Here is a 15,845-nt window from a genome sequence, read left to right on the forward strand (position 1 = left end):
TAGGGCTGCCATCTCTGATGTGCACATCTGCCCAGACTCTCTGAGGGCAAGAACTGGATCTTCCTTAGCACCCAGGAGAGGGCCTCTGTGGGATGAATCAATGAACCAATCATTCTTGATGCCTTCCAGGTCTTGCCTTCTCACTTTTTTAGCGAGTATTCCCAAATCAGGTTCTTAAAGCCTGGACACTGCCCCAACTGCCAGGACCAATGGTTTTCTTTCTTCTGTAGACACCTGTCCCAACCCCCAGAGATGGGGCACTGGAGCCAGTTTGAACAGGCTCATGAGAAGTGATGTTGCAGCTCTTCCTGGCCCCGCCTTCAGAGAGGCCACATCGGTAGCTTGTAGTTGACTGTGGGGGGGGGGGAGTATTGACACCATGGAAATTAGCAGAATGCCAGAATGCTACTGCCAGGGCCAGTCTACAAACTATTCCCACAGGATTTGGACAGGTAACTTGGAGATAGTTGGATGACATCTTCACAAATGAGTCTTCTTGAGGTTGTTCTGACAGAGCTCCTGGGAGCTATAGTGACACCATCTACTACCCTTAAAGTGAACCTTGGCCATTGGATTTTGGGTGCTGTGTCAGGAAAATTAGGTGATCTTTAGGGGATGGCAGGGTCTTCACAGGTCCCCTGTGGAAGGGCTTACCTAAGTCACTAACACTTGAAGTTGAGTCGTCTCACTGTCAAAGTTTAGTTCCCCCAGAAATCATTCAATCCTGAGACAAGGATTCAGAGTGACAGGTTCATTCGGGAGGGGCAGGGGAAGGGAGTGGGGAAGGGAGGTGGGAAGAGAAGGCAGCCAAGGACAGGCGGGTTAGCAAGCTCTTTACTGCCATGGGTGACTGGAGCTGAGTCTTGGGGGAGCTCTGGGAAATGGTGCAGCCCCCTTCCCAGAATAACCCTATCTGAGGAGCAGGGGAACTGGGGTATTTATACACCCACCCCAGAGAGTCATTGGTGGAGGGCTGCTTGGCACGTACATGGTTCAGGAAAAAGCCCTCAGTCACAGATACAGGTTCTGGCTTTTAGGAAGCAGCTGGCTACCAAAATAGTAAGGGGATGGGGTGCTGATGGGTCCTTTCAGCATCTGCTACACTAACATCTGTGTTTCTTACAATTGAGGACTCTTGCAGCAGTGACAGGCTGGAAAGGTCCAGATGCCACTTCTGAGAGTTCTTAAGGGGTTAAGGGGACTCTGGCCTTTTCCCTGGGCCCTGCAGGGTGCAAGAGTCTAGAACTTACAGTCCAAAGCCCAACTCTAAGTGCAGACTTGACCCTTACCAGCTTCCTGATTTGGTGCTATATTTTGATTTATAATAAGAAATATATATTTTGTCTTCATCCCAGTTTCTAGCACAGAGCTCCTAAACCCTTAGAATTTCCTAAGTACTGAGAGGTATATTTAGTCATGTTAATGAGGTTACTTCTAGACCTCACCTCTGGAGGAGGGCTGGCTGCCAGGAGAACCGACCCTGTGATTAGAGGATTGCAACTTTCAGTCCCACCCCGATCTCAAGTGAGAGGGTCCGAAACAATTGCCAATAGCCAGTGATTTCATCAGTCACACCTATGTATGCAGCCTCCATAAAAACTCATAGGACAAGACCTGGAGAGCTTTCAGGTTGATGAACACATGGAGATTCAGGAAGTGACTTGCTCAGGGAGCATGGAATCTCCTCACTCTCCCCATACCTTGCCCTAGGCATCTCTTCCATCTGGCTGTTCCAGAGTTCCATCATAATAAAGTGGAATTGTAGTAAGTAAAGTGTTTCTCTGAGTTCTGTGAGCCACTCTGGGAAATGAACGCAATCCAAAGAAGCACAGGGGACAAGCTGGACTTACAATTGGCAGGCAAAGTGGGGGGTGGGGAGTGGGTGTCCGGGACAGACTTGGAGGACTGAACCCTTCACATGTGGGACCTGACGCTATCTGCAGGTAAATAGTGTTGGAATTGAGCTAAATTGTAGGACACCACCTGGTGCCAAAGAATTGCTTGGAGATGAGGCGAAACACACACACACACACACGCACACACACATGCGCGCGCGCACACGCGCGCACACACACACACACACACACACACACACACACACACACTAGAATTGGTGACCAGAGTCTTACCTTGGCTAAATGGTTAACGTCTTTGAGCCTCAGATGTCTCATCTTTACATAGGAAAACAAAACCCACCCAACTTACCTCACAGAGTTGCCACTGAAGTTAGGTGCACCTGTCAATGAAAGGTCCAAACCTATAGAAAGTTTTAAGAATTTATTTGAGCCAAAATTTTGAGGGCATGCCAAGAAGCAAGATCTCAGTGGATTGAGAAAATGCTCCAGAGAATGGCAGCTTTGCAGCTTATTTTATGCAGCACACTCAAAGGAGGAGACTTAAAGAGGGTTACATGAAATCAACTGGTGGTAGATCAAGGAGGCAGGAAAACGCAAACCAGGGAAATCTCTGGGATTGGATAAAAAGCAAAATGGAGAAATGCATGCTTCTTTTATATTGGTGGGTACAGGATAGTTAACATTTACAGCACATAGAGATGGTATTCGGGGGACAAGATAACAATGAGGGGTTCTGTGGTCTCCTGCTAGTGGTCTTGTGCTCTGGTGCCTCAGTTATGTCTTTGAGGGTCTGGAAAAGAAAATGCTCTAACATTTCAGTGGTATATTATCCAAGATGCATCAGAACAATGGACAGGGCTCACTGAAGGTAAAGACTGACCTTTGCTAAGGAAGCTATAAGCTAGGACTACCAGCTATGGCTTGTCCAGTTAGGAATTTATGATCAGATCATCCTCTGTGGTTACTTCCGGTCTCTGAGCTTGTCAGGCCTGCCATGAGGCTCCCCTGAGCTTGTTGGGTCTACTGAGTTGCCCTTCCATTCACACAACCTGTGTTGGTGAAAGCATGATGGAAAGAAAGGACATAGGCACCCACTGCCATTAAAGTGCTTTTGTTCTGTAGGTTTATTAGCTTTCTTACCTCATTTAATTGTTCAAGAAAAGAAATTCCCACCCAGTGATATTTTATAATGTAAAGTCAAGTCTAGACACATCCATTTGGAACCTACGCCCACACAAATGTTCAAATTACCCAAATCTGAAAATGCAAAGTGACGTACAACATGTGTTTCAAGTTATAAATAAATTAGCAAAAGTCCAGGGGCTTCTTATTTTTCCTAAAATAATTTGCTTGTTGGGTAGAGCAGACCTCAAACCATAGAAAGATTTTAAACTGTTATATGGGGAAGTCCGAGTCTTTGAGGCTGGGGGTTTTGGGTCCCCAAACTCTGTAAGATTCAGTTTTATGAACCACATACACACATGAAACTAGGTATGACTGGGTCTCTGTATGTATCATGTGAAAAATATACATACATCATGGGCTAAATTCCTGTTGACTTTGGAACCCGCCAGCCTTCTATTCCTCAGCAACGCCTGCCAAGAGGGAATTGGAGAATGAAAATGCATAGTTTTGAAGGCAAGACATAAAAACAATGCTAAATGTTGTGGTTGAATAATCCAGTTACGCCTTGCTTGCTCTCAGGTGGGCATCGCCATGGAGATGTTCTGCATTTGTGCTTGATGGGGCTTTACATCTGTGATGCAGGAAGCAGGGAAACAATTGTTTATATAAACACTGTGCATGGTTGGAGCTCAATGTCTTTTCCAAAGGTAGTCCAGAGATGTTGTCTGACTCAGCACACCCAACAAACTAGTTTTTGAGGGGGTTGAGTACGATTTGCTGTCGTCGAGGAAATTTATTGGGTGATGGAAATATTTTATATTCTCACTGAGATGTGGATTACATGGGTACATGTATTTGTTAAAACTTATCTAATAGTACACTTGCTGGATAAACATCTGTGCATTTGACTGTATGCAAATTATGCCTCAATTTTTAAAAATGTGAGGCTCCCCCTCACTTTGTTGCTTGAAAAGATCAGCTAAAAGCCATTACTCACCATGGTCAGTCTCCCCATCCACTTTTCCACTCTTGCCCCTGGTCACCAGCCTCACTGCCCCCAAGGTGGGTGCACACACACATATAGGCACGCTCCGCATTACCTGCAGATAAGTGTGTGGGGCCAACGGGAAGTAAGGTGTGTGGCGTGAGGGAAAACTTAGCACCCAGGCATCTTCCCTCTGCATTGGGACTAGCTGGGGAGATTAAAAGGTGACTCAGGCAAAGAATGTGACCAAGATCAGCTTCAGACGGGGGATAGGACCAGCAAGGGCCCAGCAAACTTATAAAAGGTGAAAGGACCTCAGGAGAGATGGGCTGAGTAGAGGGGGGAAAGAGGTGTGTGTCCCATCTGACTAGACAGAAGATCCCAAAAGGGAGATGGGAGTGCGCTGAGGTAGGAAAGGTGGACTGCAGTTTGGAGAGGCTCTGGGTGCCCACCCACAGACTGGATGCTAGGATGAGAGAGACAGCCTCAGGGGTCTCAGTACAGTCCCCGGCTATCCTTATTCTCTTCATTAATAGTTCTCCTACTTGTGAAAAGGAGCCTTTATAGGTCTCTTTTCATTTTGTTTGTGAGTTATCAAGTCAGTACTTGCTGATAGCCCAAAGCTGGAAGCCACCCAGATGTCCATCAACCAGAGAATAAGTAGACATACTGTGGTATATTTACTAGTATGTTGTATGACAAGAAATGAGCTATTGCTGCAATGAAAACCATGAGGGACTCTTTAAGAGAATCCATGCATAAAAGAGTGCACATCATTCATTTGAAGTTTCTAGGGCAGGCTAAGCCAGCCTATGGTAGAGCCGCTTAAAGCAGTGACCACCCCTGGGTGAGACAGAGGGCGCATGAGAACTTTCAGGGGGGGGGGAGGGGGGTGGGATGGAAGTGTTGGAAACCATGGCTACAGTTTGGGTTACATGGGTGTATGCATTTCTCATAACTCATTGAATGGTGAAATTATGATTTGTGAATTTCACCAAATGGAAATTTCATCTGAAAGTAAAAGACCCATGAACCACAATTGACCCCTATTTAACAAGTACCAGATGCTGGTTGAAGTGTTTAGGAGTGAAGTGCACTAGCATCTGCAGCTTATGTTGTAGTTCATTAAAAAATAAGATAGTATCTTTCAACTTGATTGAATGATCGAAAACTTTCATAATAAAATGCTGAGCAACAACCACAAAAAAGCTATACACGGAATAAACCAGTGGGGCCAGGAGACAAGGAATGCTGGGCAGGGATTGCATTGTTTCTGGAACATCAGGAGTGGTGCCCAGGGCCTGTCTGCTGCCAATCTCCCTCTGACGAGTCCACCCTGCCCCACGGAAATGATGGCCCATTTGTAAGCCACAATCAAAATGCCACCTGGAAAGTACCCATTATCCAGTCACCGATGACGTGTTAAGCACGTGGTCTGTGTTCAGCCCTGTGGCAGGTGGAGGATAGTCAGACATGGTCCCCACCCTCCTTGTGTGTCATCTCCGCCATGGAGCAGCCAGAGGTCCCAGGGAAGTGGGCCCAGGCAGTTCCTGTGTGAGTGGAGAATAATGGCCCACCCTTACCGAGAATTTATTCTACACCAGATTCTGTTCAAGCATTACCTGGATTAATTCCGTCAATCCTGCAACCACCCCATAAGGTGGGAACTGTGTTGTCCCATTTCACACGTTAGAAATCTGAGGCTTGAAGAAGTCATGTGCAGCACGTGAGTGACTGGGCAGGGATTCAGACACCAGGACACTGGGACTGCGGCCCATGGCCTGAACTAGGGTTCTGCAGACTGTTTCCAGAAAGGGACAGAGAGGAAATATTTTAAGGCCATGGGCTGTGCAGTCTCTGCCCAATTACTGGAGTCTGCCATTGTAGCATGAAAGCAGCGGTGGACAGTATATACTAGTAAGTGATGAGCTGAGGGCCAATAAAATGTTATTTATAAAAACGGGTGATGGGCCAGATTTGGCCCATGGGTCGTAGTTTGCCAACTTCTGCTCAAACCACCAACAACTTCCAGTGGCTGGGAGGCTTTTGAGTTGGACCAGAGGCAACTGAAGGAAACCTAATTCCTGACTGTCACCTCCATGTGGAAGTGTGAGAGACAGAAAGGAATCAATACCGGCTTTAAGAGCCTGGGTCTCTAATTAAGAATGACAAACAATACATCCCTGGGCAGGTCTTTACCAAAGGAAGCTGCAGAGTAACAGTGGAAAATACTCAGAAACCACACAAGAGTTGGTTGTATTTGGTCTTTAGAGCTATGTTTAGAATGTTAGCAGCACTGACTTCATGTGAATGTAGAAAAAGTCAAGGTCAAAAGCCGTGCTTGAATGTGATTCGTTTTGAAAACGCTTCGCCAAAGACTTTTCCTGCTTGTGGCTTTGGTGTCACTGGCTCTCAGTTTCTCAGGGCAGGAAATCATTTTACTCGACTCCTGTTGCTGACAAGGATTCAGCCCTGGAGCTCAGAGGGTGCCATGGGCTGGAAGTGGATTGACTCCATACTTAGAAGAATCCACGTGCTGTTAAAATTAACAGCTCAAAGGAGTTTCTGATTATGTGTTCAGTTTCCAGATGGACCCAAGGACCATGTGACAGAGGACAGCACTTGTGGGCTGTTCCTCACTCCACGTGGAACCACCTTCTTGCTCTGAGCCCGCCTCCCTTTGACACTGGCCAGGGTACATGTGGGATTGTCAGAGTCAGTGTGGACAGACTACTTTGGGGGCAGAGGCCCTCTTTCAGCACAGCATTTGTGATGTGTGCCTGCTTAGTAGCCTCTTCATTCCATCACAGCTGATGAAAGGAGGAGACTAACCACAGCCTGGCTGAGGGTCTGCCGGAAGTTCAGCTACCACCTGGCCTGGGGTGGCTGATTCCTCATTTTGTCACCCTGAATTCATTGCTCTAGTGTCACAGAGATTAAGATTTGAATCCTTGATTCTTAGGAAGGCATTTGGTGGCTGGGGCCAAGCAGATGGTTAGCTCACACAGACTGTGCAGGCAGAGGAGAGAGCCGGTCCATTCCCTCTGAGAACGTCCCTTAGGGAGATGCTCACGGGTCCTCACAGAAAGGCCCAGCTGGCGTAGCTCAGTGGTTGAGCATAGACTTATGTACCAGGAGGTCACAGTTCCATTCCTGGTCAGGACACATGCCTGGGTTACAGACTTGATCCCCAGTAAGGGGCATGCAGGAGGCAACTAATCAATGATTCTCTCTCATTGATTGTTTCTATCTCTCTCTCCCTTCCTCTCTGACATAAAAAGTAAGAAAAAAAGAAAGGGTTGGCTGTTTAGGGCATGAGGATGTGGTGTCCTATCACCAAAGACGAACCAAGCATGAACCAAACAAACCCACTTACGGAATCATTCCCTTGTTCCCATACGTACACCGCAGGGGTGAACTGGTGAAAGGGTGAGAAGAGGTACCTTGAACTTTGTCCAAAAGACCCCAAACCACTCCTAATAATCACCGCTTTGTTCTCTAATTTACATGATCAACCTGCCTCATTTTTCTTTCTGTGAACACAGGTGAGCCTTTGACTCCCAGCAGGACAGTGTACATTGTGGGGAGGGGAGAGGCTGTGGTCCCTAAACCTGGATACACATAAGACTTCCCAAGAGAACTGGTGAAAAATGAATGTCAAAGTCCCATCCCCAGAAGCAAATTTAGCCTCAGTACTTTCTGTAAGTCATTGGTTCTTAAGTCCCTGGAGGGCTTGTTAAAGCACAGATCGGTGGGCCCCACCCTCATAGTTTCTGACATAGGAGGTCAGCTGGGGCCCAAGATCCTACATTTCTAACCAGCCCCCAGGTGTGCGGCTGGTCCAGGGAGCACTCTGTGAGCACAGCTGCTGTAAGACATGCCTCCAATTTCAGGGCAGCAACCTCATGACCTAGGTCAGAGCAAGGCATCCTCTCTACACCATGGAAGAAAAACTAGGAACTTTGTTGGCTGGGTTGGCCCTTTAATATTCTCTACCTGCTCTGCCCAACACTATAGCCATTAATCCCATGTGGCTCTTTAGATGGAAATTTAAATTTATTAAAGGTAATTTTAAATGTTTTGTTCTTCGGTTACATGAGCTCCTTTGCAATTAAGTGCTCACAGCCACATGCTCCTGACGGCTGCTATGTGGGACAGCACAGATGCAGGATGTTTTGTCTTTGCAGAGAGTTCTCCTGGACAGCACTGTTCTATAAGAATTCCAAAAATTGCTGCTTTCTTTTTCTTCAAGGTTTGGCTGTTAGCCCCATTTTTTTTTGGCTGTGAAAAAGAAACCAAACAAAATCCTTTTATATGTTAACTCTTTTCTCTTTGCTTGCTCAAGACAGCAGGCCTCACCCATCTCTTCATATCAAATTGGGGTGAAGGTCATAGACATTTTAATGCAAAAGAGATAAAAACTTTAGTAATTTTTTCAAAATATTGCTCCCATCACCCATGTTATGAAACCCATGGAGGTGAGGTCCATAGGGAAGCCTTGTGGGCAACAAGAATCAGGCAACACACATGGAGAATTCAAAGGGCCTTGGGGCAGTCCAACAGCCACCGCCCCTGGAGGGAAGCATGGGACTGGGCTGAGAGTGGACCAGACCAGGGCGTTCTCTGGGTGTTTTTAGAAAAGTTCACATTCCTCCCATAAGCTGTAGAGGATGGCTGGGGAGACCTCCTTTTGTTTCGCCCCCTATAGGAGAAAACTGGACTCACTCAGAGATGCTTGAGTGCCCCACATTAAACACATGACTTTTCGGAGAGCTAATTCTGTTTCATTCTTTCGTTACAGATTCGGCTGAACAGCAGGGGACTGATCTACTCCGTGGGCTTGCTCCTGGCCTCCGTCTTTGTCACAGTAGGTTTGCAGTTCTCTCGTCACTTTCGAGCTCCCATGTTTTCCCTCCCCCACCCCCACCCCCTGCAGTTCTTTGGCAACAGAGTTTGTTTGGACACCAGATGGGCTGGGCCTCCTGGTGGATCAGGACAATCAGCCTCCAGATGTTCCTTCTCCTTCGTAACTGTTTCTTCTAGAAGTGGATCCTAGCAACCCACTAGAAAGCCCTCTCTTACTGAAAGGAAGCAGCCTCCACTCAGAAACATGGCCATGTGGCATGCCAAACATAAATAGTTTTATCAAAAACAAAGGGGAGACCTCACTTTTTCTGCAAAATTAGTTACAGAATAGTAGATTTTAATTAATTGTTCCAGGTTACTAAACATGTTCATAAATCCATGGGTTTGACCAGTACTCAGAAACTAGGAATATATTTTATTGACAGTTCCCCTTTTATGCCATCTACTTTCTTGGCCATTACATCCCTTTGTATAATTTAACATTCCATCTCAACTGACATGTTGGTGCAAACAAATTTGCACCAACACAGTTTGCACCAACACATGGACTGACCCACGTGAAGTATCCAGTAACATACAAGTGTGCTGTTGAATTTTGACACGAAACATTGAGACACAATATGATTTTTCCTGAAGTTTTCAAGGAAATATAAACTGAGTTATACCTAGCATGTTAATGTACATATGCTAGAGAATGGGAATTCAGTAGGGCAGGCAGGAAGCAGGAGAGGTAATCTACGGGATCAAGATGGGAGTCAAATGTCAAAGTTTTACCAAAGCAAATACTTCCTTACACAAAAGTGAAAATCTATATAATTTATTCTTTTGTAGTGTAGAGGTTCTTCAGGCCATATGACTTAGGGTTATGATACTTGTAATCGCCACACACTGTGCTTAATATTCTGCATCTGTTTTCCCATTTGGAGCTCACCACACCCCCATGAGCTGTCACTAATATCAGCTCCATTGTACTGATGACAGTAGAGAAGTTGACACCAAATGATGGAGGAGCAAGCTGTCTGACAGTGCAAGCTTGTAGCACAGTGCTTCTCCTTACACCGTGCTGAGGTTGTACAATTTGTAGAAGATCGGGCTAACCCCTAGCTAGGCTATCCAAATGGGGCTGTGGAAAGATGGAAGAGAAGTAGGTTTGGGGAACAAGAGCAATTTCAAACATCTTATGTTTGCAGTTCTTATTTGACCTCTAACTGGGGAGGCCAAGAAAGCCATTGGAAATATGAGTCTGGGTTCAGGACAAATGTCCAAGCTGGTGAAACCGGAATGTAGATGGTATTTAAAGCCATGCGATTGGATGAGTTCACCAAGGGAGTGAACATAGACAGGAAAGAGAAGAGCCCTAAGACCCAAGTCAGAATGATGAGGCTAAAACCACAAAAGAAACAGAGAAAGAGCATTCAGAGAGGTAAGAGGAAAACCAGAAGAGTGTGGCAATGGGGAGTCATGTGGAGAAGGTGCTTCACGGTGGAGTGATCTGTGCTGTTGAGGGAGAGGAGTCCCGAGTTGGCCATTAGGGTTAGAAATGTAGAGTCATCGGTGCTCTTGACATGCTGGCTTGCAGAGCAATGGGGCAGAAGGCTGAGTGGAATAAGTTAACGGAGAATGGAAGAAGAACTGAGGCACCAGGTATTTACAACTCTTTCAAGTTATCTTGCTGTAAAGAAAGGAGAGAAATGGAAACCCAGAAAAGTATAGATGAGAGAGATAGCAGCATTATTTTATGCTAATTGGAATAATCCAAGGATGGGTTTGGGGAGTGGAGATGAAAGAGAGACAATTGCTGGAGCCATGACCTTAAGCAGTATAAGGAGGTGGGGAGATGTCGTGCTCACGGGGAAGAATGGGCTGTGGACAGGGCTGTGGGCAGGACTGTGGGCTGTGGGTCCTCATTAATAGAGGGAAGGTGGGCAGGTAAATGTGGTAGTAGGAGCTCTGTGAAATGGGAACAAGGTCATGAGCTGACAGTGAGAGTAGAGAAGGGAGTGTTGGTCATTTAAAGAGAGAAGAGAGGCCTGAAATAGCCGTCTAAGGAAGGGAGAGATGGTGGACTAGGAAATGTGGATGATTGCCAGAAGGCATTCATGGTCTTAAATTTAAAGTGAGACCCATCAGCCTGGCCAGCATTTTCCTCCAGCCTGGGTCAGCTGCAAGGAGGCAGCGTGGAGTACATGGAAGCTTAGAATGAACCAAAGGGCTGTGGCTTAACCGGCAAAAACCTCAAAGCTACAGATAGGCCAAGGAATGGAGGCAGATGCCAGGAGTGACTGTAGCAATTGCTGGAGGAACTTAGGAGGGTAAGGAGGGGACAGGGGACAGGTGAGTGAAGTACAGTGAAGCAGTGATGGTTTCAGTGAATTCTGAGTTGTGGGTTCTGAGAGTTGTAGGTAGTTGTGGTACCAGAATGGAGCAAGCGGGAAAGACAGAAGATGGCCAGGAGAAAGTGAGGTGTTTGAGCCCAGGTGGTGTGGCTCAATGGTTGAGTGTCAACCCATATACCAAGAGGTCACTGGTTCAATTCCCAGTCAAAAGGCATGTCCAGTTTGGGGCTGGATTCCCCAGTGGGGGTCATGCAGGAGGCAGCCAATCTATGTTGATGTTTCTGTCTCATTGATGTTTTTTTTTCTCTCTCTCTAAAATCAATGAAAACATATTTTTAAAAAAATAAAGTGGGATGTTTGACAAGCTCTAGGCAGCAGGGATATCCAACAGAACTCTCCACAGTGCTAGAGATGTCTTGTATCTGCTCTGGACAGTAACCACTGGCCACCTGTGGACATTAAGCACTTGAAACGTGGCTAGTGCAACTGAGGAGCTCAGCTTCCGATTTTATCTGATTTACATGTAAATGTGGGTGGCCACATGTGGCTAGTGGGTATAGCACAGGTCGAGGGTGTGGCGTGGGAGTGAGGGACTGAAATCGGGTGGAAGACAAGGACTCAAGAGATCTGGTATTGGGTAGATCGTCCTGGTGGATAGATAAATCACTAAAAGGACAACAAGGGTGCCTGCCAATGACAGGAGAGGCAGAGAGGGGGGACTTAGGGCCCTGAGGAATGCCAGGAGCTCCCAGGGTTGACTGCAAGGAGGAAGGTAGAATGTGACTGTCAGGAGACTTCAGCTTCCAAGCCCAGTGCTTTTCAGGAGGAAAAAGAAAAAGGGTATGGAAGCAGCAATGAGAAGCAAGGGGGACTTCTTCCTGGCCTCCAGGCACAGGGACTTGAAGAGATGCAGCCACCCCCTGCCCCTGTGGGAAGGAGAGCTTAGGTCATATTGGGACAAAAGGGTCAAGTGTCAGAATGGTGATGCCAGCACCAAGCGGTACAGGGCTGGAGTCCAGGGGAGGAGAGGCGGCCACTATGACTATCTTTGTTACTCCCATGCTTATAACTTTTTCAAGTGATTTTCCCACAACCAGCAGGTTCTGACTTGCCCTCTTCTTGATTATGATGGTCTTATGTTCCACAATATGAAAGATGGACTTTGTGGGCCCAGAGAGAATCCATGCCCCGCCCAAGGGCCCCCTGGCTGCTGCCCGCTGACTCCTCTGTGTGTTGCAGGTGTTTGGCGTTCACCTGAACAAGTGGCAGCTGGACAAGAAGCTGGGGTGCGGATGCCTTTTCCTGTACGGCGTGTTCCTGTGCTTCTCCATCATGACGGAGTTCAACGTGTTCACCTTCGTGAACTTGCCCATGTGCGGGGAACACTGATCTACCGGGCCGCCCACCGAGGCTCAGTTCCTTCTTTTCTGTGCAATACAAGACCCGGCCACACCCCGAGTCACACGGGCCCCCAGGGCTGGGCTTCCGTCTCTCCCTTGCTGTTCACAGGCCTCTGCTCCTGCCTAAGTGGCCCAGGCGCCCCCTGCCCCCTCCCTTCCCCCTCCTCCTCCTGGGGTCCTACCTGCCACCCAGCCTTTCTTGCCCACCCCTTCCTGCCTCCTCGGTGTGAAGACTTTTCAATATCCATGTGAATTTTCAAGCTCCATTTTCAACAGTGACTGAGATTCTAGAAAAACTGGCTGCTAACTGGCCCAAGCCAGGCAAAACTTATTACAATCCCTCCTCCTTTTTTAAGTTATTGGATGGAAGACTAACCTAATTTATGGCCTGAGACTGTCAAAGAGATAGCGAGGAGAGGGTACATTGCTTATAGGGAGTGCTTGGGATTTTGTTATGTTTTCAGGTGATTCCTAGGTTATGGGTTTGGGGGGTTGTTTCTCATTGGAGGGGCTCTCCCTTCTGCCCCTTTTCTTCCAGAGATCGAGAGCTTCTCTTGCATCTTCTTCCCCTGGGATCTGGATTAGTAGATGAGCCACAGGTTGTTCCCACTGTGTCTTGGGATCAAATCCCAAGCATGTTGGAGCATGCGTGGATCTAGTGCTTATTAGAGGAACAGTTGAGACAGGCCACCGGGAAAGATGCATGACATTTCATACCCCAAGGTGCCTCCACAGGCCCATAGTAGTTACCTGGGGAGCACAAGGTTTTCTGAGGAAGAAGGCAGCTTCCTACATGTCCATTATGACCTTCACTTTCTCACTAGGTTCTTTCTAGTCTTTTAAGCAATAGTTCTAGCCTGCCTGAGGCCTTTGTCGAGGGTCCCTGGTTGAACATCTATCCGTGAGGTACCAGGCAGTCAGCAGCAGAAGCTTCCCAACCCGTGAGTCCCTGAGATGTGCTGTCATTGCTTGACATTTGGGGTGACAGGAGTGACCCAGAGGCCACCACTGCTTTTTGTGCAGGAATTACAGACACTGGTTTCTTGGAAAATGGAGAGAAGCGCACTTTGCACAGACATCGTCAATAAAGTCCCAATTTGCCACTTGGTACTGAGTACACTGGACCCTGAAAGCTGGCTCTTGGGCGAGCGTCCTTCCTCCAGGACACCATGGCCAAGCTGCCCAGCTCCACCCGTCCCCTCCTGGAGGGATGGCAAGGGGAGGAGAAAACAGAACTGACATCTTTGAAACCACAGAATGTGCTAAATGCAGACAAGCTCAAGGGCATAAGTTATTGTGAACATTGTTGCCAATCACTGCTCAACAGCCCTGCTAGATTTTGTATGATGCTGAATTATTATGCAGACTAATTCCACCAGTTGAGACCCACCCATGCTTGTTAAACCTGTATTTATTGAAACTGTGGACTCTTGCCCGTGCTCCCCCTATATTTACTTTAAGCACTGATCACTTATAATTCATTCGGTATGGTTTTCTCTGTCCCTTGTACTACACATTCTGGTCTGAATTGTAAAAATAACCTGCTACAAATTGGTTGAACGTCTCTGTCGAGGGTGCGAAAGGAGGCAAGCATTAGCCAATGGGGCACCTGCCTAATGGAGGCCCGGGAGAGGAAATCACCAATTTGGGCTCTCAGAGCTAAGACACACTCAATGATTCTGTTGCACACTTTGCACTGGTTTATGGCGATCATTTTCTTGGACGGATAGTGTAAAATAAACTTCTCTGTTCTGTATCCTTTCTTGAGCAGTGCGCGTTCCTTTCTCCTCGGATTCTGGAGTTTTGCCTGTTTGGCACTTGAGGAGTATGCAATGCAAGGGAAAAAGATCGCAGTCCCCGTGGGGTCAGGTATTTTGCCCTTCTGTTTGTGGGTGGACTCACCTGGGAAGCTGGTAAATGTCTGGTGGATTACAAGTACGAAGTGGCAAATCATGGGTCCCCTTTAAATCCGAAACAGTCTTCTGACCTATTGTCCTATAGATCACATGTTACATTACATTAGAGATCTTTCTTTCAGCTGGACATGAGAGAAAGAGCATGCGAGTACCGATGACCTTTAGCAGTGCTCAAGGTCAACATCCTGTCTGAAAACCCAGCTCTTGTCCGCATGACTCTCAAGAAAGAATTACCCAGATCTGAAAGTGGACCAAGGTGAGGGAACAAGTCAGGTTTCCACCTGAAAGTCAACATTAATGTCTTTATAGGAACTAGAAGAAAAATATCTACTAATCCACAGCACCAACTTTTATTTAACTATATCTAAAAATGTATTCCCAGGCGATGGAAAAATACGAGGTGCTTAGCTTTGTTTTGAGTGTTTACATTTAACAATGTTTTACTAGCTTATTTGTGCATTTTGTACATATACTCTGGATATTGGACAGGGAATTTTCATTATGCTGATTAGTACTTACAAAACATAAGATCCTTTTACATGAAATATTTTGTTAGACTAGTCTTAATTAGTTTTACTTAATTAGTTTTACTCTGAGCAAAGACATTTGATCCAATGCTTGATCTTTTTAAACACATTTGCTGTGAAATCTTAGGAAACCATAATTTTATGCTTGATTTCTCAGAGACAAAATTCTGGGATGAGGTAGAGTTTCCGTGTTTCATGCACAATGAAAGTTTCCTTTCTGAAATGAGCATTTGGCCTATTTCTGCTCTGATCTCAGCCATGCGTGAATTGTGTCTTGAATTGTCGATTGAGAATGTGATTCTAAATGAACTGGCCGTCCAGTGATGCAAAACTGCTGATGTTGCTGTTTGCACTGCTTCCACATGATGGGATTCATTTGGGAGGGCTTCAGATGGGTGTGAGGGAAGAACTTCTTATAAATATCCCAAACCTGGCAGAATGGCCAGAGAAACTCTCAGCAATTTTCTGGGATGTGCTAGTTTCAGTAAATTCCCCAGCCTGTGATCTCATGCACAAGGGGGATATCTCTGTGGCTCTAATCAAGGGAAGGCACACACAGGAGCTTGTAGCTCCTCCTGAACACATCCTAGTGGACCCCACACTAAGGAGGTACCTCCAGAGCGTTTTTTTTTTTCTGGGAATTGTGTTCTCAATCTGGCCCAGGCCTGCTGAGGGTCACTGTCCACACGCCTGCCCTTCAGGTGGCCTTAGATACACTGAGAGGCCACGGTGGGACATTTTCAGAAAGCTTTTCCCCATCCCAAAGGAATGGGGAGAGTACACTTCTTAGGGAGAGTCCACTTTTATAGATACACTAGAGGCCCAGTGCCTGAA

General features: G+C 46.7%; 1 protein-coding gene across 1 annotated transcript in view; it reads left to right on the top strand.

Moving 5' to 3' along the window:
* SLC24A3 (solute carrier family 24 member 3) overlaps positions 1-14,329 on the top strand; it is a 506,585-nt gene extending 492,256 nt beyond the window's left edge. Inside the window, exons 16-17 of the mRNA XM_080684770.1 lie at positions 8,768-8,833; positions 12,408-14,329. Of these exons, the coding sequence (XP_080540896.1) occupies positions 8,768-8,833; positions 12,408-12,557 (216 nt within the window). The 3' untranslated portion in view covers positions 12,558-14,329. The remainder of the gene's footprint in view (positions 1-8,767; positions 8,834-12,407) is intronic.
* Positions 14,330-15,845: the final 1,516 nt, after the last annotated feature.

The sequence above is a fragment of the Plecotus auritus genome, assembly GCF_963455305.1.
Source record: "Plecotus auritus genome assembly, chromosome: 8".
NCBI classification, from domain to species: Eukaryota; Metazoa; Chordata; class Mammalia; order Chiroptera; family Vespertilionidae; genus Plecotus; species Plecotus auritus.